This window comes from Callospermophilus lateralis, chromosome 11, assembly GCF_048772815.1.
Source record: "Callospermophilus lateralis isolate mCalLat2 chromosome 11, mCalLat2.hap1, whole genome shotgun sequence".
NCBI classification, from domain to species: Eukaryota; Metazoa; Chordata; class Mammalia; order Rodentia; family Sciuridae; genus Callospermophilus; species Callospermophilus lateralis.
The window spans coordinates 82,258,569-82,284,469 of record NC_135315.1 but is presented as its reverse complement, the minus strand read 5'-3'; the positions used below and the strand labels follow the sequence as shown (position 1 = coordinate 82,284,469).

Here is a 25,901-nt window from a genome sequence, read left to right as displayed (position 1 = left end):
TAAACTATAAATTATTTCTCCTCTTGTTTTAGTATATGCAAAAAGCAAATTATTTTATAGTAAATTATTTTAAATTTTTCTAATATATATTCACTTTCAGAATGATTTAACGCTACAGATGGAAGCTCAGTGCATATGCTTTTCAGTGGTTTATTCAGCTGACGTGGATCAGGTTCGTGAATATATGGAAAATGAAAAAGATAAAGCTCTTTGCAATCTTAAAGAGGAGCTTATTTCTACTCAAGAGGAAAAGATCAAGGAGCTTCAGAAAATATACCAGTTAGAACTACAGAATGTAAAAACACAAACAGGTAAATAGTTTCTGACTTATAATTACCATGAAGCATCACTTAGAGTCCACCATTTCATAATTCTGTCCTTAGAACTCACAGGGGAAGGTGACTTGTGTATCTAAGCCCTAGTCTTATTTGTTCATATAAACATTGGATATTCATTCAAGTGCTAGAGAAAACTAAAATTACTGAGTCATTTTCCCATAGGAAATTATAATCCATTGGGAAAGCATATATAAAATACACTGAAAGTTTCTGAAATGTAAAGAATGGAGGGAGAAAAAAGAGTTTTGTCTTTCCTGGGGAGTTGAGTAGGATGAGGGTATGGGTAGGAGTAACTGGGTTGGAAATTTGGGGAAGGCTATGGAGTCTTAAGCATTGAGCTCTATCTAAGATTGCATCCTTTTGGGAGAACTGGGAGTTCAGGTTGTGTTAGCTAGATAAAACTGGAGAGATTGGAAGGAGCTTGATCAGAAAATGTTTTATGTACTCTGATGAAACATGTTTATGTTTTATGCTATTGGTGATAAGACCTACAGCAGGATTTTAAATAGTGGGAGTAACAATAAGATTTTTATTTTAAGTTGATACCATTAGGATCAGTTGGAAGGGATGAAATTATTGATGGGAAGACCAGCCAGATTGAATTGAGTATGATAGAAAGTTAAGTTCAACACTTAGAGTTTGGTTCTAGTTTGTCGTTAATGTTAGCAGAAATTAAGAATGATACCCGGGCTGGGGATGTGGCTCAAGCGGCAGCACGCTCGCCTGGCATGCGAGCGGCCCGGGTTCAATCCTCAGCACCACATACAAAGATGTTGTGTCTACCAATAACTAAAAAAATAAATAAATATTTAAAAAAAAAAGAATGATACCCAAGTTTCTAGCTTAAGAAACTAGAGTATGGTTCTAATCATAGAAAGGAACCAATTTGTGAAAAAAAATAATAATTCAGTTTTAAATATATTGAGTTAAGAATAGAATACTTATTGACTTTGAAAAAATATATAGGAGTTAGTTGAAAATAGAAGTCTGAAACCTGGGAGAAAAATTTAATTATGTGGTAAAGATTTATAATCAGCATGAATGTCAAGGACAAGAGGTCAAGGACAAGAATGAGTTATCAAGGGAAACTAGAGAGTGAGTTAAAAGACCAAGATGGCATAATGGGAAGTAACAATGTTAAGGGACCATACAATGAACCATAAACAATTAGTCACAGTTAATGTTTTTCTTTCATGATTATTTGGCCAGTTAACTAGACTTCTTGTGTTCAAGGTATCTCTAGGCCTTCACCTTTGCTTTTAGGAATGAGTTTTATTATTGTAATTGCTTTGGTGAATAGAATAGAATTTCAAGCATATCAGATAATACCATGCTTTTTCACTTCAGGGGTTCTTTGAATATAGTAATATTTTAAGTTTGTATTTTTTTAAATTGATATCTTCTTGAGGTAGTCTGTCCACTATTTCCCAAATTGCATGTTAACTAATGGCTCATTTAATTTGCAAAAAAAGTTAGTTTAGTGATTAATTATCAGCATTTTTAAGAAATAAAAATAAAAGAGGAAAGTGAAAGGTGTTAACTACTCTCCTGTGGGCCCTTTTCAACACTTCTTTTGTTTCATGTTTCTGAATTGTTTTAAAGATATAAAATTGTTGAATTTAGAGATACTATACCATAAGGATAGGAGAAATGATCTTGAATCACACTGTTTTCTTGTTTTCATCAGTCAGAATGAGTCAAATTAAAACCTGAGTTTCACTCAAAACATTTTTCAAAGAATAAATATTTTTATATATTGAAATAAAATGATTGTTATTTCACTGAGAAGTTTGTATTGAAATGTGTATTGTCTTCTCTTCCTGTTATCTTCTCTGAAAGATACCAAAAAAATTAAACAACTTGAAGAACAAATTCAAGAATTAGAAAACTTCATATGCTTTTTGCGCAAACAATTGAAAGAAACTGAAGAAAATCATAGGGCAGAAATTTATTCTCTGCAGGAGAAGCTTCAAGCCATTAGTGAGACCACGGTGGACCCAAGGTATCTATTTACTTAAAACTTCATTCAGCAGTATTTGTAGCTTAGTAACAATGATAGTATCATCTGGAATGGTTATTTTAAGAATAAAATATAACTTTAACAAAGAGATAGGATGTAACATTTTTTAAGAAATAAGAGCAGGAGATAATTCTGTATTTGAAATGTGTGAAATAAATGTTGGTATAAACCAAAGACATTTTATTATAGGAATTTTACTTATACTTTTATAAAGATGTTATTATTAAACTATTTTCTGAATTAAAATAGGTCAGGTAGTAGAAATTTACTTATTTATTCGATGCCTAGGCTTTGATATGTTGATGTGGTGAGTACTTAAATAGTCTAAGTATGATCATTCCACTATGACTTGAATTTACTCCATTTGATTGTCTAATGCTCAAATTCATCATGTCCCAAATAGAACCCTGATCTATGAGGAGAGAAGAAATGATCTTCAATTACCACTATGTATGTTTTCTTGGATCAAGATCTTCTAAAATTTGCTCCTTCTGTAGCCATCTTCATCCATCATGACTCCTTTCTGTCATAACTCTCTGCCATTCTATGAAAAAATCTTGTTTTTTTTTAACCTTCAAAGTACATCACAACTGTGCCACTCCTTACTGCTCCACTGGTCCCTGCCATTATTTTGTGTTTCACCTGGATTACTCAACTTCTGTTTACAGTATATTCTCTATATAGTCAACACAAGTGCCAGAACCTTTGCTTTTATAATTTCAGTTACATCATGTTACTCTAATCCTCTTCTGCTCTTTACAGTCTCACTAGTCCTGAGGACCATGACATCTTTGACTTTCATTTCCTACTGACTTTCTTATCACTTACTGTTCTCAAACCATATAATCCCATGGGGTTGGGGTTGGAGCTCAGCGGTAAAGCGCTTGCCTGGCTTGTGTGAGGTCCTGGGTTCAATTCTCAGCACCACATATAAATAAATAAAGTAAAGGTCCATTGACAACTAAAAACAATTTTAAAAGATTAAAAAAAAAACCTCATACATCCCCATTGTGAATCCTCAATTATATCACATATCAGTATGCTTCTGCTTTAGGGATTGATTGGCTTTTTCTTCTACCTAGAATGATTATTCTGCAGGTATTTGTATGCCCATACCCTCATCTCCTTTGGATCTTTACTTAGATGTCATGTTCTTACATAAATTAAAATCGTCCCCAAAGAGTCTGTGTCTTACTTTTCTACTTCATTTTTTCTTAAAATTATTTGTTTTATATGTACAAATACATTATAATCATTCTGTGTGTGCATGTATATGTGTTTATAAATAATGTATGTATGTAATTTATGTATCCAAATATATATAAATTTAGAGGAAATATTGTTTCATTTTGTTTGTTTTCAATTAAGGAATTTAAGCCTTTTTTTTATTGGTTGTTCAAAACCCTACAAAGCTCTTGACATATCATATTTCATACATTAGCATACATTAGCTTCAAGTGAGTTATGAACTCCCTTTTTTACCCCAAGTACAGATTGCAGAATCACATGGGTTACACATCCACATTTTTACATAATACCATAATAGTAACGGTTGTATTCTGCTACCTTTCCTGTCCTCTACTATCCCCCCTCCCCTCCCCTCCCATCTTCTCTCTCTACCCCTTCTACTGTAATTCATTTCTCACCTTGTTTATTTTCCCATTCCACTTACAACCTCTTATATGTAATTTAGTATAACAATGAAGGTCTCCCTCCGTTTCCATGCAATTCCCCTTTTCTCTCCCTTTCCCTCCCACCTCATGTCTCTGTTTAATGTTAATCTTTTCTTCCTGCTCTTCCTCCCTGCTTTATTCTTAGTTGCTCTCATTATATCAAAGATGACATTTGGTATTTGTTTTTTAGGGATTGGCTAGCTTCACTAAGCATAATCTGCTCTAGTGCCATCCATTTCCCTGCAAATTCCAAGATTTTGTCATTTTTTAGTGCTGCGTAATACTCCATGGTGTATAGATGCCACATTTTTTTAATCCATTCATTCATTGAAGGGCATCTGGGTTGGTTCCACAATCTAGCTATTGTAAATTGTGCTGCTATGAACATCGATGTGGCAGTATCCCTGTAATACGCTCTTTTAAGGTCTTCAGGGAATAGTCCGAGAAGGGCAATAGCTGGGTCAAATGGTGGTTCCATTCCCAGCTTTCCCAGGAATCTCCATACTGCTTTCCAAATTGGCCGCACCAATTTGCAGCCCCACCAGCAATGTACAAGAGAACCCTTTTCCCCACAACCTCGCCAGCACTTGTTGTTGTTTGATTTCATAATGGCTGCCAATCTTACTGGAGTGAGATGGTATCTTAGGGTGGTTTTGATTTGCATTTCTCTGACTGCTAGAGATGATGAGCATTTTTTCATGTACTTGTTGATTGATTGTATGTCCTCCTCAGAGAAGTTTCTGTTCAGGTCCTTGGCCCATTTGTTGATTGGGTTATTTGTTATCTTATTGTCTAATTTTTTGAGTTCTTTGTATATTCTGGATATTAGGGCTCTATCTGATGTGTGAGGAGTAAATATTTGTTCCCATGATGTAGGCTCCCTATTTACTTCTCTTATTGTTTCTCTTGCTGTGAAAAAACTTTTTAGTTTAAGTAAGTTCCATTTGTTGATTCTTGCTACTAACTCTTGTGCTATGGGTGTCCTATTAAGGAATTTGGAGCCCGACCCCACTATATGTAGATCGTAGCCAACTCTTTCTTCTATCAGACGCAGAGTCTCTGATTTGATATCAAGGTCTTTGATCCATTTTGAGTTAACTTTTGTGCATGGTGAGAGGAGGGGTTCAGTTTCATTTTGTTGCATATGGATTTCCAGTTTTCCCAACACCATTTGTTGAAGATGCTATCCTTCCTCCATTGCATGTTTATAGCCCCTTTATCAAATATAAGATAGTTGTAACTTTGTGGATTGGTCTCTGTGTCCTCTATTCTGTACCATTGGTCCACCCGCCTGTTTTGGTACCAGTACCATGCTGTCTTTGTTACTATTGCTCTGTAATATAGTTTGAAATCTGGTATCGCTATACCGCCTGATTCGCACTTTCTGCTTAGAATTGCTTTTGCTATTCTGGGTCTTTTATTTTTCCATATGAATTTCATGATTGCTTTATCTATTTCTACAAGCAATGCCTTTGGGATTTTGATTGGCATTGCATTAAACCTATATAGAACTTTTGGTAATATCGCCATTTTGATGATGTTTGTTCTGCCTATCCATGAACAGGGTATATTTTTCCATCTTCTAAGATCTTCTTCTACTTCTCTCTTTAGGGTTCTGTAGTTTTCATTGTATAAATCTTTCACCTCTTTTGTTAGGTTGATTCCCAAGTATTTTATTTTTTTTGAGGATATTGTGAATGGAGTGGTTTTCCTCATTTCCATTTCAGAAGTTTTGTTGCTGATATACAGGAATGCCTTTGATTTATGCGTGTTGATTTTATATCCTGCTACTTTGCTGAATTCATTTATTAGTTCTAGTAGTTTTTCTGTAGACCCTTTTGGGTCTTCTAGGTATAAAATCATGTCATCCGCAAATAATGATAATTTAAGTTCTTCTTTTCCAATTTTTATGCCTTTAATTTCTTTTGTCTGTCTAATTGCTCTGGCCAGTGTTTCGAGAACTATATTGAATAGAAGTGGTGATAAAGGGCATCCCTGTCTTGTTCCAGATTTTAGAGGGAATGCCTTCAATTTTTCTCCATTCAGAATGATGCTAGCCTGAGGCTTAGCATAGATAGCTTTTACAATGTCAAGGTAATTTCCTGTTATCCCTAGTTTTTCTAATGTTTTGAACATAAAGGGATGCTGTATTTTGTCGAATGCTTTTTCTGCGTCTATCGAGATGATCATATGGTTCTTATCTTTAAGTCTATTGATGTGTTGAATAACATTTATTGATTTCCGTATATTGAACCATCCTTGCATCCCAGGGATGAATCCTACTTGATCATGGTGCACAATTTTTTTGATGTGCCTTTGTATCCGATTCGCCAGAATTTTATTGAGGATTTTTGCATCTAAGTTCATCAGGGATATTGGTCTGTAGTTTTCTTTCTTTGAGGTGTCTTTGTCTGGTTTCGGAATCAAAGTGATGTTGGCCTCATAGAATGAATTTGGAAGAGCTCCCTCTTTTTCTATTTCCTGAAATAACTTGAAAAGTATTGGTATTAATTCTTCTTTAAAAGTTTTGTAAAACTCCGCTGTATACCCATCCGGTCCTGGGCTTTTCTTGGTGGGTAGTCTCTTGATTGCTTCTTCAATTTCCTCCATTGATATTGGTCTGTTCAAATTGTGTGTATCCTCCTGACTCAGTCTGGGCAAATCATATGTCTTAAGAAATTTATTGATGTCTTCACTATCTTCTATTTTATTGGAATATAGGTTTTCAAAATAATTTCTAATTGTCTTCTGTATTTCTGTAGCATCTGTTGTGATATTGCCTTTTTCATCCCGTATGTTAGTAATTTGAGTTCTCTCTCTTCTTCTCTTCGTTAGCATGGCTAAGGGTCTGTCAATCTTGTTTATTTTTTCGAAGAACCAACTTTTAGTTTTGTTGATTTTTTCAATAGTTTCTTTTGTTTCAATTTCGTTGATTTCCGCTCTGATTTTAATTATTTCTTGCCTTCTGCTGCATTTGCTGTTGTTTTGTTCTTCCTTTTCTAGGGCTTTGAGATGAAGTGTGAGCTCATTTATTTGTTGGTTTTTCTTTTTTTTGAGGAATGACCTCCAGGCGATGAATTTCCCTCTTAAAACTGCTTTCATTGTGTCCCATAGATTCCGATAAGTTGTGTCTGTATTTTCATTTATCTCTAAGAAGTTTTTAATTTCCTCCTTTATGTCTTCTGTAACCCATTGATCATTCAGTAACATATTGTTCATTTTCCATGTGATATAGGATTTTCCCATCCTTCTTTTATCATTGATTTCCAGTTTCATTCCATTATGATCAGATAAAATGCATGGTATTATCTCCACCCCTTTATATTTACTGAGGTTTGCCCTATGGCATAATATATGGTCTATTTTTGAGAAGGATCCATGTGCTGCTGAGAAAAAAGTATATCCACTTGATGATGGTTGATATATTCTATATACGTCAGTTAAGTCTAGGTTATTGATTGTGTTATTTAGATCTATAGTTTCTTTATTCAACTTTTGTTTGGAGGATCTGTCCAATGGTGAGAGAGGTGTGTTGAAGTCACCCATAATTATTGTATTGTGGTCTATTTGATTCTTGAACTTGAGGAGAATTTGTTTTATGAACGTCGCAGCACCATTATTTGGTGCATAAATATTGATAATTGTTATGTCTTGTTGGTGAATGGTTCCTTTTAACAGTATATAATGGCCTTCCTTATCCCTTTGGATTAACTTAGTCTTGAAGTCGATTTTGTTCGATATGAGGATGGCCACACCTGCTTGTTTGCGAGGACCGCGTGCATGGTATATTTTTTCCCAACCTTTCACCTTCAGCCTGTGTATGTCTTTTCCTGTCACATGTGTCTCCTGGAGGCAGCATATTGTTGGATTTGTTTTTTTAATCCATGTTACCAGTTTATGTCGCTTTATTGGAGAGTTTAAACCATTAATGTTTAGAGTTACTATTGCTATATGATTTGTACTTCCATCCATGTTTGATTATTTGTCTCTCTCTCTTTTTTTTATTTAAATTTAGTTTATTTCTCCATGATTAGCTTTCCCCCCTTCGTCAGTCTTTACTGGGGCACTTCCCACTGTTGGCTTTGGTTATTGTTTCTTATTTCTTCCTCGTGTAGTGTTTTGCTCAAGATATTTTGCAATGCTGGTTTTCTGGCTGCAAATTCTTTTAGCTTTTGTTTATCATGAAAGATTTTTATTTCGTTGTCGTACCTGAAGCTTAATTTTGCTGGATACAGAATTCTTGGTTGGCATCCATTGTCTTTCAGTGTTTGAAATACGTTGTTCCAGGATCTTCTCGCTTTCAGTGTCTGTGATGAAAAATCCGCTGTTAACCTTATTGGTTTACCCCTGAATGTAATCTGCCTCCTTTCTCTTGTAGCTTTTAATATTTTCTCTTTGTTCTGTATATTGGATATCTTCATAACAATGTGTCTTGGCGTTGGTCTACTTTGATTTTGTATGCTCGGTGTTCTGTATGCATCTACAATTTGTATATCTGTTTCCTTTTTTATTTCTGGAAAGTTTTCTGTAATTATTTCATGTAGTAGATTACACATTCCCTTGGTTTGAATCTCTGTGCCTTCCTCTATCCCGATCACTCTTAAATTTGGTTTTTTAATGTTATCACATATCTCTTGGATGCTTCTCTCGTGATTTTTAACCAGCCTATCAGAGTTGGCTAGACTCTTTTCAAGATGATATATTTTGTCTTCATTATCTGACGTTCTGGCTTCTACTTGCTCCACTCTGTTAGTGATACTCTCATTTGAGTTTTTAATTTGGTTTATAAGTTCCTTCATTTCTAAGATTATTGTCTGATTCTTTTTTATAATCTCTATCCCCTGATAAAGATGCTTAACTTCTTCTTTTATCTGTTTTTGTAATTCGTTCTCAATGTGTTCTTTTGCTGCTTGAATTTGCTGTCTCGTATCCTCTTTAAGGTTCCATTCCATCTGTCTAAGGTATTCCTTGAGGTCTTTATATGACCATTTTTCTGATGAATCTATATTCTCCTGGATATTTAGGCCTTCCTGCATTGTTTGTACTCCTTTCCTTCCTTGCTTTTTCATATTGCTTCTTGTTCTGTTTGACTACTGAGTTGTTGATTACTCCTATAAATTTATTTGCTGCTCGGGAGGAAAGGTATTATAGGGGGAGGGAATAAGTCACCAAAGAGAATGAGAGTAAGCAGGCAGAATTCAAGGAAGGGGGAATATGAGAATTGAAAATAAATGCAAAGACAGAAGAAAAGAAGAGAGAGAGAAAGGAAACAGAAAATTAAAAAGAATTAAAAAGAAATCATAATCGCAATAATAAAAATGAAAATTAGTATTAAAAAATAAAATAAAATGAATTAAAAAAAGAAAAAATTTTTAATACATGCAGTCTTTTAGACTCATCAATTCAGATTGTTAACTACAATTCTGGTATGAGAGAGATCATCCATAGTGTGAATAAAACAGGAGACCAGAGGGAAAAAAAAAAAAATACATGCAGTCTTAGAGTTCGATTCACTATTATTCCAGTAGGTGGAGCTGTGCCCACCGGGCCACGCTTCTCCTCTCAGTAGGCGGGAGCCAATCGCTGTGCAGCAGCTCTTCCTCCTGGACTGGGCGGGTCTCTAATCCTGAGTGCACCGGTGATGCTCACCACAATATTGGCTACACACCAAGTCTGCTGTTCCTGTGAGCCCTGTTTTCAAGAACGCCTGGGCACATTCTCCCTGTTTGCCATTCCCTTGGAGCCTAAGTTTGTAGAGCTTGGGGCTGAGAACCCCCAGCGAATTTGCTTGCCCTCTGGTAGCCACGCCCCTGGAAGCTGGTGCAAGAGACCTCAGTTGTCAGCACTGGTGATAGCGGTAGCCGGAATTCCGCGCCGTGGGTCCCGCGCCACTCCTGATTCCCCGTGCAAGAGCCGGGCGGGCGGGGCCTTTAGCAGCGCCCGGCAGGCGGGGACTGTCCACACGAGCGCAGGGTTGGGGGTTGGGGTGGTTGTTTCCAGTGCCAAACCTCCAAAGGCGGCTCACAGAGCTGGGAAGGCAGGACCCAGCCTTCCGTATGCTCGCTGCAATGTGTGAGCAGCGGTTTTTCGGCTGAGCTGGCGGGACTGCGCCCCCCGCGGGAGCTGTTCACACGAGCGCGGCGGGGCAGGGGTGGGGGGGTGGGGGTCGTTGTTCACAGCGCCGAGCCGGTGGGGGGGAGGGGGTGGTCGGAACCGCCTCTGCGCTAGGCCGGCTGGGGCCCAAGCAGGCTGTGGGCGTTTGTAAGTACGCTGCAAAGTGTGGGCAGCAGCGGGAGTTCGGCGTTGGCCGTGAGTTCCTGCTGAGTTTCACTCGCTGAGATTCACTCGTCTGGGACAAAATGACCCCTCTAATAGACTTACTAATTCCCGGCAGGTCTCCTTTCAACGGAATTTTGCTAGAAGTCCCTCAGCAGGCCGCATGCAGGTGAATTAATGGTCCTCTCTGCTCCCGTTACTGCGGAGGCATTGAAAGTGCTGCCTCCTTGCCGGCAGCCATATTGGGTCCTCCGAATTTAAGCCTTTTTAAAAAAACATTTTTATTAGTTGTTATTTTATTTATTTATTTATTTACATGCAGTGCTAAGAATTGAACCCAGTGCCTCATACACACTAGGCAAGTACTTTACCACTGAGCCACAACCCCAGCCTAGGAACTTAAGCTTATCGTTGTCTATTTAAGTCACTGATGTATTCTAAATCCACATGATTTCTAAATACTAATCTTGCCTTATTGTTATAAGATTAGACATTTTAAGAAAACATTGTTACAAAGTAGTGAATGCTTATATAACAATACAGAATTCGGACATACATACCAAAAGATATGTGGGTAGATAAAATTAAAATTAAACTGATTGTAAGTTAAAATTAAACTAACTGTAAGTTAAGAACCTTCTCTTTCCTGTTGCCACACTTCATTTCCAATATAAGCAATCATTGTTACTTTTGATATGTATTCTTTCAGACATTTTCCTATTTATATAGACATATATGTTAAAACAGGCTTTTAATGCAAGTGAGAATTTACAAGCTTTTTTTAACTCAGTAATATATCTTCGGTATATCTTTATATATATACATACATACATGCACACACACACACACACATATATATATATATATATATATATATATATATATATATATATATATATATATATATATATAATTTTTTTGTATCAGGGATTGAATTCAGGGGCTCTTTACCATCAAGCCACATCCTCATCCCTCTTCTTTTTTTTTCAGAACTACTGTTTTTATTTAAAATATCTCATGTTCAGATCTACCACATACCAGTTGGGTAATGTTAGACAAATCAATTTTAATGAACTATTATTTCTATATATGTAGTTTCAATAACTAATTATTATTTTTTAGTTCTAACAATTTTTTTCCTTCTAACTAGTTATCTAAGACAGTAGGATGCATTTTGACATATCATACATAAATGAAGTATAACTTCTCATTCTTTGGTTGTGCATGATGTAGAATATGTGATGTAATCATATATGTACCTGGGGTAATTTCTGATTCATTCTACTATCCTTTCTTCCCTCATAACCCTCCCCTCCCCTCATTGCCCTTTGTCTAATCCAAATTATGTTTATTCTTCCCTACCCCCCCAACCCATTGTGAATTAGTATCTGCATATCAGACAAAATATTCAGTCTTTGGTTCTTTGGGATTGGCTTATTTAGCTTAACATGATATTCTCCAGGTCTATCCATTTGCCACCAAATGCCATAATTTCATTCTTCTTTAAGGCTGAGTAATACTTCATTGGGAAGATATATATCACACTTTCTTTATCCATTCATCTGTTGAAGGACACCTGGGTTGGTTCCGTAGTTTAGCTATTGTGAATTTAGCTGCTATAAACATGATGTGGCTGCATCACTGTATTATGCTGATTTAAAGCCCTTTGAGTATAAACCTAGGAGTGGGATAACTGGGTCAAATGGTGGTTCCATTCCACATTTTCTTATGAATCTCCATGCTGCTTTCTATAGTAGTTACATCAATTTGCAGTCCCACCAGCAATGTATGAGTGTACCTTTACCCCCACATGCTTGCCAACATTTATTGTTGCATATTTTTTCTTTTTCTTTTTTTTGTGGTGCTTAGTAATGAACTAGGGCCTTGGTCATGTGAGGCAAGCAGTCTACCAAGTGAGCTATGTCCCTAGGCCTGTTGCTCGTATTCTTGATAGTTGCCATTCTAACTGGAGTGAGATAGAATCTCATTGGAGTTTTGATTTGCATTTCTCTAATTGCTAGAGATGTTGAATGTATTTTCACATATTTGTTGATCAATTGTATGTCTTCTGTGAAGTGTCTGTTCAGTTCCTTAGCCCATTTATTGATTGGTTTGTTTTTCTGGTGTTTTTATTGTTTTTTAATTTTTTTTTTAGTTGTTGATGAAACTTTATTTTTTAAATTTATTTATATGTGGTGCTGAGAATCAAACCCTAGGTCCCTCACACATGCCAGGCAAGCACTCTACCACTGAGCCACAACCCCAGCCCCTGTTGTTAAGTTTCTTGAGTTTTTTATATATCCTGGGGATTAATGCTCTGAGGTGTATGTGTGGTAAAGGTTTTCTCCCATTCGCTAGGCACTCTTCATGTTATTGATTGTTTGATGTGATGAACCATTTTAGTTTGAATCTTTTTATTGATTCTTGCTTATAGTTCTTGTGCTCTAGAAATCTTGTTAAGGAGGTCAGTTCCTAAGCTGAGATGGTAGAGTTTGGACCTACTTTTTCTTCTGTTAAATGCATGGTCTCTGTTCTAGTGCCTAAATCCTTGATCCACTTTGAGTTGAGTTTTGTGCAAGATTAGAGATAGAGGTTTAATTTCATTTTGCTTCATGTGGATTTTCAGTTTTCCCAGCACCATTTGTTGAATAGGCTATCTTTTCTCCAGTGAGTATTTTTGTTACCTTTGTCTAGTATGAGATAACTGTATTTATATGGGTTTGTCTCTATGTCTTCTATTCTGTATCATTCATTGGTCTATGTGTCTGTTTTGGTGCCAGTGTCATCCCATTGTTTTTTGTTGTTGCTGTTATGGCTCTGTAGTATAATTTAAGTTCTGGTATTATGATGCCTCTTGCTTCACTTTTCTTCCTAAGGATTGTTTTGGCTATTCTGGGTCTCTTTTTTCCAAACGAATTTCATGATTGCTTTTTCTAGTTTTACAAAGAATGTCATTGGAATTTTAATAGGAATTGCATTAAATCTATATAATGCTTTTGGTAGTATGGCCATTTTGACAATGTTAATTATATTTCCATCTTCTAAGGTCTTCAATTTTTTTCTTTAGTTTTCTGTAGTTTTCACTGTAGAGGTCTTTCACCTCTTTTGTTAGATTGATTCCAAATATTCTATTTTATTTTTTTACGCTATTGTGAATGGGGTAGTTTTCCTAATTTCTTTTTCAGTGGCTTTATCACTGATATATAGGAATGCATTTGATGTATAGTTGTTAATTTTATATCCTACTACTTTGCTGAATTTCATTCATTAATTCTAGAAGTTTTCTGGTGGATTTTTTAGGTCTTCTACATATAGAATCATATTGTCGGCAAATAGTAATAATTTGAGTTCTTTTTCTATTCGTATCCCTTTAATTTCTTTCTTCTGTCTACTTGCCCTGGCTAGTTTCCAGGATTATATCAAATAAAAGTGGTAAAAAAAAAAAGGGTATTCTTGTCTTACTACAGTTTGTAGATGGAATGCCTTCAGTTTTTCTCCATTTAGAATGATTTTGGTCTTGGATTTAGCATGTATAGCTTTTACAGTGTTGAGATTTGTTTCTACTATCCCTAGTTTTTCTAGTATTTTAAACATTAAAGGGTGCTTTATTTTGTCAAATACTTTTTGTGCTCCAATTGAAATGATCATATGATTCTTCTTGAAGTCTATTGATGTGATGAATTACATTTATTTATTTCTGTATGTTGAACCAACCTTGAATCCCACTTGAATATGATGCACTATTGTTTTAGTCAGCTTTTTTATTTCTGTTACTAAAAGATCTGACCAGAACAATTTTAAGAGAGGAAAAGGACTCATGGTGTTATTTGAGGGCTCATTGTGTTTAGACGTCTTAGTCCATAGAAGGCCAGCTCCATCCCTTGGGCTTTGAGGTAAGGCAGAACATCTGGAAGAAGAGTGTGACAGAGGGAAGGAGTTCACATAGTGATCAGGAAACAGAGTCAGAGACTTCACTCTCCAGATACAAAATATATACCCCATATAGAGACTCCACTCTCATTATAAAAAAATGTATACTCCATAACCATCCCCCCGATTCCCATCTCCTCCAGCCATACCCTGCCACTTCTTTTAATTCCTATCGGGGATTATTCACTGATTAGGTTAGTCATTTCTCTTCTGAATCTTCTTGCATTGTCTTATGTGAACTTTTGGGGGATACTTCACAACCAAACCATAACAACTATATTTTTAATGTTTTTATATGTGAGTTGCCAGAATTGTATACAGAAGTTTTGCATCTATGTTCATTAGGGATATTGGTCTGAAGTTATCTTTCCTTGATGTGTCTTTGATTTTGATATCAGGTGATACAAGCTTCATAGAATGAGTTTGGAAGAGTTCCCTCCTTTTCTGTTTCATGAAATAGTTTGAGGCTTATTGGTATTAATTCATCAAAGGTCTTGTAGTACTGGGTAAGAATCTTTTTCATCCTGGGCGTTATTAAATGGTTGGCTTTTGATGCCTTCTTCTAGTTTATTGCTTGAAATTGATCTGTTTAAATTGTGTATGTCCTCCTAATTCCATTTGGGTAGCTCATTTGTCTCTAGAAATTTGTTGATGTCTTTAAATTTTTCATTTTTATTGGAGTATAAATTTTCAAAATAGCTTCTGATTCTCTACTGTATTTCAACAGTATCTGTTGAAATATTTTTTTGTGATTATGAATTTTAGTGATTTGAGTTTTCTGTCTTCATTAGCACGATTGAGTTTATCAATTTTATTTATTTTTTCAAAGACACAAATTTTTGTTTTGTTAATTTTTTAATTGTTCCAATTATTTCAATTTCATTTATTTCAGCTCTGATTTTAATTATTTCCTGTCTTCTATTGCTTTTGGTGTTGATTTGTTTTTCTTTTTCTAGGGCTTTGAGGTCTTATGTTAGGTCATTTACTCATTGACTTTCCATTCTTTTAATGAATTTAGCTTAATAGTGTCACAGAGATTTTGACAAGTTGTATTAGTTCTCATTTATCTCTGGTAAGTATTTTAAAAATTTCATCCCTGATTTCTTCTTATATCCATTGGTTAGTCTCTAGGTGTTGGAGTTTTTTATTTTTTATTGTATCAATTATTTCTAATTTCATTCCATTATGATCTGAGAGAATGCAGGGTATAATCTCTTTTTTATTTCATAATTGTTGCTTTGTGGCATATTTTAGAGAAGAGTCTGTATGCTGCTGAGAAGAACATGTATTCGTTGATGGATATAATACTCTTTATATGTCTGTTAAGTATAAATTATTGACTATATTATTAAGTTCTATAGTTTTTTTGTTTAGTTTTTGTTTGACGATCTATCCAGTAGTGAGAAAGGTTTGTTAAAGTCACTCAGTATTATTGTATTATGGTTTATGTAATTCTTGAAATTGAGGCAGGGTTTGTTTGATATATGTATATGCTCCATTGTTTGGGGCATAAATATTTAATGTATTATGCCTTGTTGATGTATAGTTCCCTTAAGCAGTATGAAATGTCTTCTTTGTCCCTTCTGATTAACTTTTGGCTTGAAGTACACTTTATCTGACATGGGGATAGAAACCCCTGTTTGTTTACTCAGTCCATGTGAGTGATATGTTTTTTCCCGTTCTTTCATTTTCACTGTGTGGATGTCTTTGCTTATGAGGTGAGTCTCTTGGAGACAACAGATTTTTGGGTTTTGTTTTTTTAATCCAATCTGCCAATCTATGTCTTTTGGGTTTATTAGTTTAGACCATTAACATTATTTTTGAGATATGATTTGTGTTCCCAGTCATTTTAGGTTATTTCTACTTTTTACTTTGAATTAATTTCTCCTTTGATTGATTATTCCTTTTGCATTGCTCCTCCCTTTGTTGATTTTTGACTTTTTTTCCATCTTCATGGAATATTTTGTTGATAATGTTTTATAGCACAGATTTTCTAGTTATGAATTCTTTTAACTTTTTTTTAATATGGAAGGTTTTTATTTCATCTTTAAATCTGAAGTTTTATTTTGTTAGATATAAAATTCTTGGTTGGCATCCATCTTCTTCAGAACTAGGTATATATTATTCCAGGACCTCCTGGCTTTGAGGGTCTGGGTTGAAAAATCACCTGAGATCGTAATTAGTTTCCCTCTATATGAAATCTGATATTTTTTCTCTCATAGCCTTTAAAATTCAATCCTTATTTTCTATATTTGACCATTTTTTAATGATGTGTCTTGATGTGGGTCTGTTGTGATCTTGTACATTTGAGGTCCTCTTGTATTTGATTTTCCATTTCATTCTTCAGATTTTGGAAATTTTTTCATATTATTTCATTGAAAAACTGGGCATTCCTTTGGTTTGTATCTCTATGCCTTCACCTATCCCGATAAATCTTAATTTGGTCTTTTCTTGTTATTTCATCATTCTTGCAAGTTCTGTTCATGGTTTCTTACCATCTTCCCTGTGTAGTCAACTTTATTTTCAAAATTATATATTTTGTCTTCATTGCCTGAGGTTCTATCTTCCAAATGGTCTAGTCTATTGATAATAATTTCCATTGAATTTTTAATTGGTTTATTGATTGTTTCATTTTGAGGATTTCTGGGGTTGTTGTTGTTGTTGTTGTAATTTTCTGAGAATCTCTGCCTCTGCAATGATCTTTTACCTCCTCAAATTTATCTCTGATTTTATTCCCTATATCATTCTTTATGTACCAGGTCAGTCTAATATGTACTTTCTAAATTCCTTTTCTACATTTCTTTTACTGTGTTGTCTATGGGTTTAATTATTGGATCATCTTGGTTTGTTTGGGCCACTTTGTTCCATTGTTTTCTCATGTTGTTCTTATGTCTGTCCTTCTAGCAGTGTGGATTTCAAGCAGTACAGTGTCTACCCTGTAGATTAATAGTGTCCCTGAAGATTTCTAGTACCTCGCATTTATGGAAGAGACAAATAATAACTGCACCCAATACAAATAATATACAGCCTTAAATCAAATAGCTCCTATTAAGGCATCCACAATTTTATTCCATTAAACTGAAATGATGTGTTCAATTATTGTCTACAATATAAACATTAAGTTTGCAAAAAAGTTTACAGTTTCCATTGGTGGACAAAGAGAGAACAAAAGTCATGTAGGGTGTGATGTTTATGAGGAAGGATCAGAAAAGATAGAAGTTAAAAAATTATAGGAAGAATGAAGGGAGGACTTAATAGAGGTTGGGTGTTAGCAAGAGAAAAGTGAGAAAGAGAATACAAGGAAACAGATAAATGAGAGGGGAATATATATATAATTTTTTAAAAGAAAATAATAACAAAACTGTAATGTACTATTCAGATATCCCAGTCCTCAATAAAATGATCCATGAAAAATACTTGGTTTCAAAAATGGTAGACATGTGAGAGAAGAAAAAAAAGGAATCTGGATGAAAAATTGAACACTTTTTTCCATTGCAGTTCAAGTTTCTCAGCTTCTCTTCTGAGCAGTTAGGTATGTTGTCTGGAATTTGATGCTAGCTCTACCCTCAGGGTAGTTAGGGTTGCTAGGGTGAGAGTGTTAGTCCTGGAAGCAGAACTACTAGAGCCAAGGTGTAGGCTTAGGTATGTTCCAATCTCTTCACTGCGTGCCTATTGGTCTGAAGATTTTAAGTCATCACACCTCCAAGGCTCAGCAATTGTCTGTCCACCTTGGAAGACCGTACCTCTGGAATCTCCTTTAGGTTCTACACATGTGATGTAGGAATCTGTTCTTAGCCCACAACTTTGCCTGCAGACCCCATGAACCCTGGTCGTCATTTGGTCTCCAAACTTGATCTCTTTCTTTGCCTGTCCTTTCAAATTCACAGTCAGGCACTTCTCTTCCAGCCAGTACTGCAAGCAGCTGATTGGATGGGGAGGGGAAAGCCAGGTGGGTTTCCATGATCAGTATTCTCCTGTGTAAATGTCCCTCCATGCTTGATTTTCTCCGGTCACTTTGGAACACTCTCTATCACACAGCATGGGTTTGCCTTGCACATTTTTGGGGCCAGACTTCGATCTGCCAATAATTGACTCACCTAACTGCAGGCCCCCCAGCCACTGCTTCACAAGGGTTCTTTCTGCTGTCCTCCATGCATGCCGCCAAGAAAGCTGGTGGCTTCCCTCCTGTACACACATGCTGTGCAGCACAGCTTACTGATTTTTTGTTGTTGTTGTTGTTTTTTGAGCAGTATCTCTGAGCTCTTAAGCTCTCCATACCACAAAACACCTCTGTTTTCCTAGGACTGGGGGTTCCTTTATTGCTTTACTACATTCACATAGGGATTATTCTGGTTTGTACTTCCAGCTATTTTACAGCTCTGGAGCTGGGGATCTTTCCCCCTTATTTTATTATACAGGATCTCTTGAGTCCATGATCTGTTTTGAGTATCCAGTATTAAATTCCAGTTAAGTGCTTCCTAGTTCTGGACCATTCACCCATCTTATTGATAAAAGTGACCTTTTTGCTTTTCTTGGTTCACTCCACAGATCTGTCAGGGAAGCAAATACTTTATTCAGCCATCTTCCTGCATTTCCAACCCTTTTTTTTTTTTTTGAAAGAGAATCTCACTAAATTGCTAAGGCTCATCCTGAATTTTTGATCCTCCTGCCTCAACCTCCCAGATTTCTGGAGTTGCAAGCACACACCACTGTACCTGGCTCTTTTAATATATTTAATCCAATATAATCTATTCTATATTATTATATGTTTTGTGTCTGTGTAATTTAGATATCCATGAAATATGAATAATATGTATCATATATCTTAGGTATATAAGTAGTGTGTAGTATCAGTGTAAATAGTATGTTATGTACACTGTTGCTATATAAGCATATCTAAGATGTTATTTTTAAAAGTATTATTAAAAATTTTTTTTACATAATAAATTTTTTATCATACATTTATACTGAAATTCATTAAATGACATAATATTCATTGTTACTTTTAATTGGAAAACTTAGTCAAAAATGTTTTAAGTTACAATACTTGTAACCCTGGTGGAACTATCATTTTTGTCTCCCCACTGCCTCAGTACACGTTATACATGGTAGAAACTTTGGATAAAACACACAACACTAATTTTTTTTTATACTTTTTTATTTATATTTAGCTTCTCTGTTGATTCAGTGGTAATTAAAGAATCTAATATACAGAAATCAGTAGTACATCCTGGAAGTTGTCTAAAAAAGAATTTTGATCATGCAATAGAGGTATGTTATTTTTAATCTTCATTTTTAAACAGTTATGTACACTGATACTTTTTCTTACTATCAATTTTATGTCTTCAGTTTTGTAATTATGTAGTAAATATTTGGCTAAGATTAAGCATAAATCATGAGGATAATACCTTATGTAAAAGATCCAGAATGTCTATAGAAATATTTTTCATAGCATAGGAAAAACACAGAGAAAGTTAAATTTGAGAATTTTCCTCCCCTGTTACAGTTTAAATTTTTTCTTTGTAACATTTCTTTATGAGCTGTGTAACAAATCAGCTTCAGTACCATGGCCAACATAGTCTTTTCTTCCCATTATGGAACCGGAGCGTATCTTCAGAATGGTGTATAGGATTCCCTAAAATCCAAGGTGCTAGGGCTGGAATAATGGATCAGGCCACCTTCCAACAGAAATAATGATAGAAAAATGCTTTTTTTACCGTGCTTGCCACTGAACCACTCTCTGCCTGTCCTCGACATGGTATTATTCAAAACTTTTTTCAACCCCCAACTGCATCTTCATCTTCACTAAATAATTCTAAATTCTAGTAAAAATTAAAATCACTGACTATTGCCCATTCTCATTCTGGATATTAAGAAGAGATATGAGCCACACTCATCCCTTATTAAATGTCTGTTGGATGAAATTCAAATAATTGGTAAATAAACAAATACTTTCATGTTGACTGTATATCTACATTTCTAAAAGAAGATTTATTTTTTTAATTGATAAAATAATTTGTATGTGGAAAATTGTGTTCTTTTAATAAATACCAAGAAGAAAATTTGCTCATGATTTCATTATCAAACATAGCCACTTGTTAACATTTTACCTATGTCTTATTAATTATATTTAAGTATCTTTAACCCACCCTAGAATTTATGCTAATAATTAAAGATATGTAAATATATTTCTCTCTTTGCATCTTTAAGTTTATACTAAGTGTAATTATTTTGTAGGATTATTAGATTAAATGTTTTTAGTTAAAAGATAACTGAAATTTATTTTTATTTGAAAGTGTCCAAAAATAGTGATATTTTTGGAATATTGACTACATCCTTAAAATTAATGGTATAAAATCAGTGTAAATTGTCATATTTCACCCTTCAATTTAGTTTTCTAAGGAATGTGGAATGAAACAAGAAACAAACATGGTTAAATTTTTGGAAAAACAATACCAAGAAAGATTAGAAGAAGAAATTGCTAAGGTAAGTTTATAGTTTATCTGCAAGGTTTTCTTGGTTTATAGATTTTCTTGATCTTTGAACTGTCAAAAAAAGCATGGATTTTATTGATGGTATGTACTTTGTTTTTATTTGTAAGTTTCATATATATTCCATCAAACAGTTGTGTAACAGCATCAACTATAATTGCTGCTTCATAGAATGTTTTGCGGTGCTTTTCATTGAAAAGAACATTTTTTCTTGATATAGAATAGTAATTACAATTTTTCAGAATGCCACAAGTTTTTATATATGTGTTACATTGTAAATAGTTACCTTGTGAAGGAGTTTGGCATTCTAAAAATGAGGGAAAAGTTATGAAGAGAAAAAGTAGTTGTATTACCCTGATAAATTATTGTAATGTTAGATAATAACTACAGATACTGATGGAGGATTGTCACAGAACATTATCACTCATGACCGAGTGAATTTTCTTGGAAGGAAGAAATATAAAGACTTTTATTTTTTTTTATTTTTGTACTGAGCATTTATTGATGTTATAGTTAGAAAAGTTTTGCTTGTTTTATTTTAAAAGGCAGGCAGTAAAACACTTTGATGTTAAATTTATTGAAAAATAGCCTATCTCTGTATCATTTTATCAGAGAATTTATTTTTGTTTTTAAAACTATGAGGCCAGGCTTTTTTCTAATTCATATAATTTTGAGTAATGACCCACTTTTTAAATCCAGCTGGTATTTATAAATCTAATCCTTTTTTGTTTGTTTGATTGATTTCTTTAGGTCATTGTGTCAATGAGCGTTGCATTTACTCAACAAACTGAACTATCTAGACTATCAAAGGGAAAAGAAAATACTATGTCATCAAAACAAGCACTTACTTTCTGTCAGCAAAATGAAAAACATTATTTTAATGAAATGAAATTATCTCAGGATCAAATTAATCTTCAGACCTCTGATGCATTGGACATGAAATTTAAAGAAGAATTTAAGCCACTTAGTAAAGAGTTAGGAGAAGATGGAGAAGTTCTATTACCAAACAGTGATCATCTTGATGATATAACAGAATCAGAGGTCCACCAACTAACTATTTCAGAAGAAATGTTCTCCAAAGACAAAACATTTATAGTTAGCGAATCTGTAAGTATGCTTCTTTGAATATAAAAAAGAAAAACTTATAATAATATCTTCAGTTTAAAACAGTAGCAATAATGCTGATTAATAGAGAATGAAAGTATGAAGTCCAGTCTTGACTTTAATGTTTTTTATTAATTATAAGGTATTTGATTAAGTGAAACAATATTGGTGTGAAGTATAAAATAAATCAGGTCATTGTATTCTTGGTTGTCTTATGGACATAGTACATGTTAAGTTCTCATTGTAAATTATACCTGTGTTAGCTTTATTTAAACTAATTGAAGATTAATTATATTATAACTAGGTAATACCTGTGGCCAAATGATTTGCTCAATTAAATGTAAGAACATAAAAGGAAATTGCTACGAATTCAAGAAGACAATTCAAAGTATCTTATTATCTCTATACTAATTCTTTTTTCTTGTTAGTTGAGGATCTGTTACCCCAACGAATTGCAGCCTTTATTGGAAAACAATAAATTCTATTTCTTTTAAAATTATCTGAATTTCAAATTTATTTTATGTGTTCACGATAGATATATCTTGTTCAGAGGAGTATTCAAATAAAACTGTCAGCTTTTTATGTAATGCAAAACTTGTGAAATGTTTATGAAAACTAATTTAGCTATAGCTGTTCAAGGCAGAATGATTTTAATTAGTATCTTAAGGGATTGAAGTATTCATAGAACCTATTGACTTGTCATGAGTGTGAGAAACTCATAAATGTAAAGCATTTATTTCCAAATAAAATTTATTATAATTTTTCTTTGAATAAGCAGTTTTCAATAATACGGTGATGACCAATGAATAAAAATTAAATAGGCAAAATTCCTTATATTTTATGAACTTAATTTTTAAAAATATTTTTCTAGTTGTATATGGACATAATACCTTTATTTTTTTTGTTTATTTTTATGTGGTTCCCAGGATTGAACCCAGTGCCTCATGCATGCTAGGCAAGCGCTCTACTACTGAGGCACAACCCTGGCCCTATAAACTTTGCGTGTGTGTGTGTGTATATTTGTTGTTGTTGTTTATATTATTTCCCCATTATAAAATATCAAGAGATATAAAGGAGTTATAACTTTATTAAGAGAAGGGGCTAGAGATGTAGCTTGGTGGTAGAGCACTTGCCCAGCATGTGTGAGGCCCTGGGATCAATCTCTAGTATGGGCGGAAAAAAAAGTGGATGGGGTGGGGGTTGGAGGGGGGGATAAAGAATCTTGAGTATTTTGTTTTTCTCTGTTAGAATTAGATTTTAGCTAAACTATCTTGTAAGTAGCTGTTTCCTTTTGGAAAATAACATGTATGGTGGTAATAAATTAACTTCATGTTGTTTTGGAATTATAAATAAGAAAAATACTTTTTTAAAAAAAGTAATTTATGGGCTGGGGTTGTGGCTCAGTGGTAGAGTGCTTGCCTTGCATGGGTGAGACACTAGGTTTGATCCTCAGCACCACATAAAATAAATGAAAAAAGGTATTATGTTCATCTACAACTAAAAAATAATTTTTTTAAAAAAAGTGATTTATGCTTTTGTTTAATAATAAAACTAAAACTCAGATGCTTTATGTTGTTAATAGAATTGTTTTCATATTCAGTTAAAGTATCAGTGCTGACTAATTACCACAAAATATGTTATGATTGAGTTTTTTGCTTGTGTTTTTTCCTATCAAAGATTCATGGTAAGATGTTGACATCAAGCATGGATGCTTCTAGACAAATGATGTCAAACGAAGAACAGTTGGAAGATATGAGGCAAGAACTTGTACGACAGTATGAAGAACATCAACAGGCCACAGAACTGTTGAGGCAGGCACACATGAGACACATGGAGCAGCTACAAGAAGAGATTAAGAGACTTAATAGACAGTTAGCCCAGGTATGGAACTTTAGAGTCTCTTTTCTCCTCTATTGAAATAATGGTATTTTTCATGTGGCTTTTTTTTAAGTCAAAATTATTTTTCCTAGATACAAATAAATTACAAATGCTTAACATCAGGAAGTTCCTGGGATCAACTTTAGACCTTGTTAGGCACACCTAACTCAACTGATATAATGTGCATTATCATTTTATTTAACTGCCTTTCAGGCACTGGAAATGTGACTACAATATAAATTTAAAAATTCTATTGACCATACATAGCTAAAGCACTTTATACTGAGGTACTTGAGTATACAGTTGCTGTCATTCACTTTTTCAATGTTCATTTGTAGTTCTGTGAGTCTACCAATTACCATCTCCAAGGTTTATCTTTAGCTATCTTTAATCCATCTTTTTAATCGTGAATGGAAATCTTCTGAAGTAATCTCTTTCTAGAACTCTCTCAGAGGACACATCTCTTGTTGATTAGAGAAATTCAAATTTATATAACATTCTTTTCTAAATTTAAATATCTCATGGTATTTGGGAGCTATATTCTTATCAACTGCTATATAAAATATACTCACAAAATTATTGCAGAAAAGCAAGAAATATTTGCATGAAAGTTCTTATGAAAACAAATTTATTGAATTTAATTTTGAAAACTAAAACGAGTATTTTTTAAATATAAAATAATAGGGAAATTGATATTTGAGAATAAAATATATCATTTGAAAAATCAGTTTTGTGGGGCTGGGGATGTGGCTCAGGCGGTAGCGCGCTCACCTGGCATGCGTGTGGCCCGGGTTCGATCCTCAGCACCACATACAAAGATGTTGGGTCCGCCGAGAACTAAAAAATAAATATTAAAAAAAAAATTCTCTCTCTCTCTCTCTCTCTCTCTCTCTCTCTCTCTCTCTCTCTCCCCTTTAAAAAAAAAAGAAAAATCAGTTTTTCTTTTCTTCATTGCATTTTGTGAATTTATTCTTCTAAAATTTCAATGCAAAAATTGACAGAGAAAATATTACTCGAACTATACAAACTCCTGAATATTTAAGTTTAAATAACTTTTTTTCTAAAGTTGCGAATTTTGCATTGAACTTCATATGTGCCTTTTAATCCCTAATAATGAAATATGAATCATAAGGTAGAACCAAGGTCTCTTGGTCCCAAGGGGTTAAAAGAAATATGCTTGATGTTTCTGCTTTTTACCTCTATCACAATCAATATTCTTCCATGACCTCTTTTCTTATTTAGAGATCCTCATTAAATAACAAAAACCTGGTTTCAGAAAGAGAAAGGGTGCTTTTAGAAGAGTTGGTAGCACTAAAGCATCTGTCTTTTGCTGGAAGAGAGAAGCTGTGTTGTGAGCTGCGCAGCAGCAGTACGCAAACACAGGTAGTATTGACTTTGGTGCATTTAGGAACAGTAGATCAACAATGCAGTAGGATTTGTTTGTCTTTATTGTTGATAGGTGACGTATTTTTATAGTTACTGAGCTTAACATATTGGTGATCACTTAGATGTAAGGTAGGTGGAGTCAAAATGCCTTGCTTTCTGTTTAAGATAATTTGAATCTGGCATTGCTGTAGGAGAAACTGTTCTACCAAGGAGCAACCTTTATTGACAACCCTTATTGCCACACTATATAGAGTATATTAGTTTGAAGCCATTAAAGCATTTTTTATCTCTACACTTGAATGTTTTATCCTTTTCTTGATACTGCTGATCTCTTGATAAATTGTAGTTAAATATTATTTCAAGCACTTTCTGGTTCACATCATACCAGTACAGAAGAATGATATGCTGTTTTTAAGATGACAGGTTTTCTTTCTGTCTTGTCCTCTCTGCCATTGCACAAACTTAAACAGAATGAAAATGAAAACCAAAGGGAAATTGAGAACAGACATTGAAAGAAAAGGAAATGGACATAAAACCTGAAGATGTACCTCCTGATAGTCTGTCCAGTGAAAGCTATACAAAATGTGTATTTTTTCAGTGCAAAGTCAATTAAAATGGTTGTTCAAATGTAATAAACTTTATTCATCCTGATTTTTATCTTGTATATGTGTATTTTCTTAAAATGTCAATCGGTTATTAACTTGCATTGCCTCAAAGAAACTTTTAAAACCAGAAAATTAAGTATTTTATGATCCTCTTTTGAGTAGTTACTGATTCACCGGCCAAGGGAAGATTACATGATAAG

At 34.2% G+C, this 25,901-nt stretch overlaps 1 protein-coding gene across 1 annotated transcript in view; it reads left to right on the top strand.

The window, feature by feature from the left end:
- Window positions 1–25,901, top strand: part of LOC143410633 (A-kinase anchor protein 9-like) — an 88,242-nt gene that overhangs the window by 49,248 nt on the left and 13,093 nt on the right. The window contains 8 exon segments of the mRNA XM_077110644.1: window positions 101–311; window positions 2,178–2,340; window positions 19,409–19,508; window positions 20,631–20,723; window positions 21,479–21,835; window positions 23,510–23,713; window positions 24,953–25,096; window positions 25,587–25,682. Coding sequence (XP_076966759.1) covers window positions 101–311; window positions 2,178–2,340; window positions 19,409–19,508; window positions 20,631–20,723; window positions 21,479–21,835; window positions 23,510–23,713; window positions 24,953–25,096; window positions 25,587–25,682 — 1,368 coding nt within the window.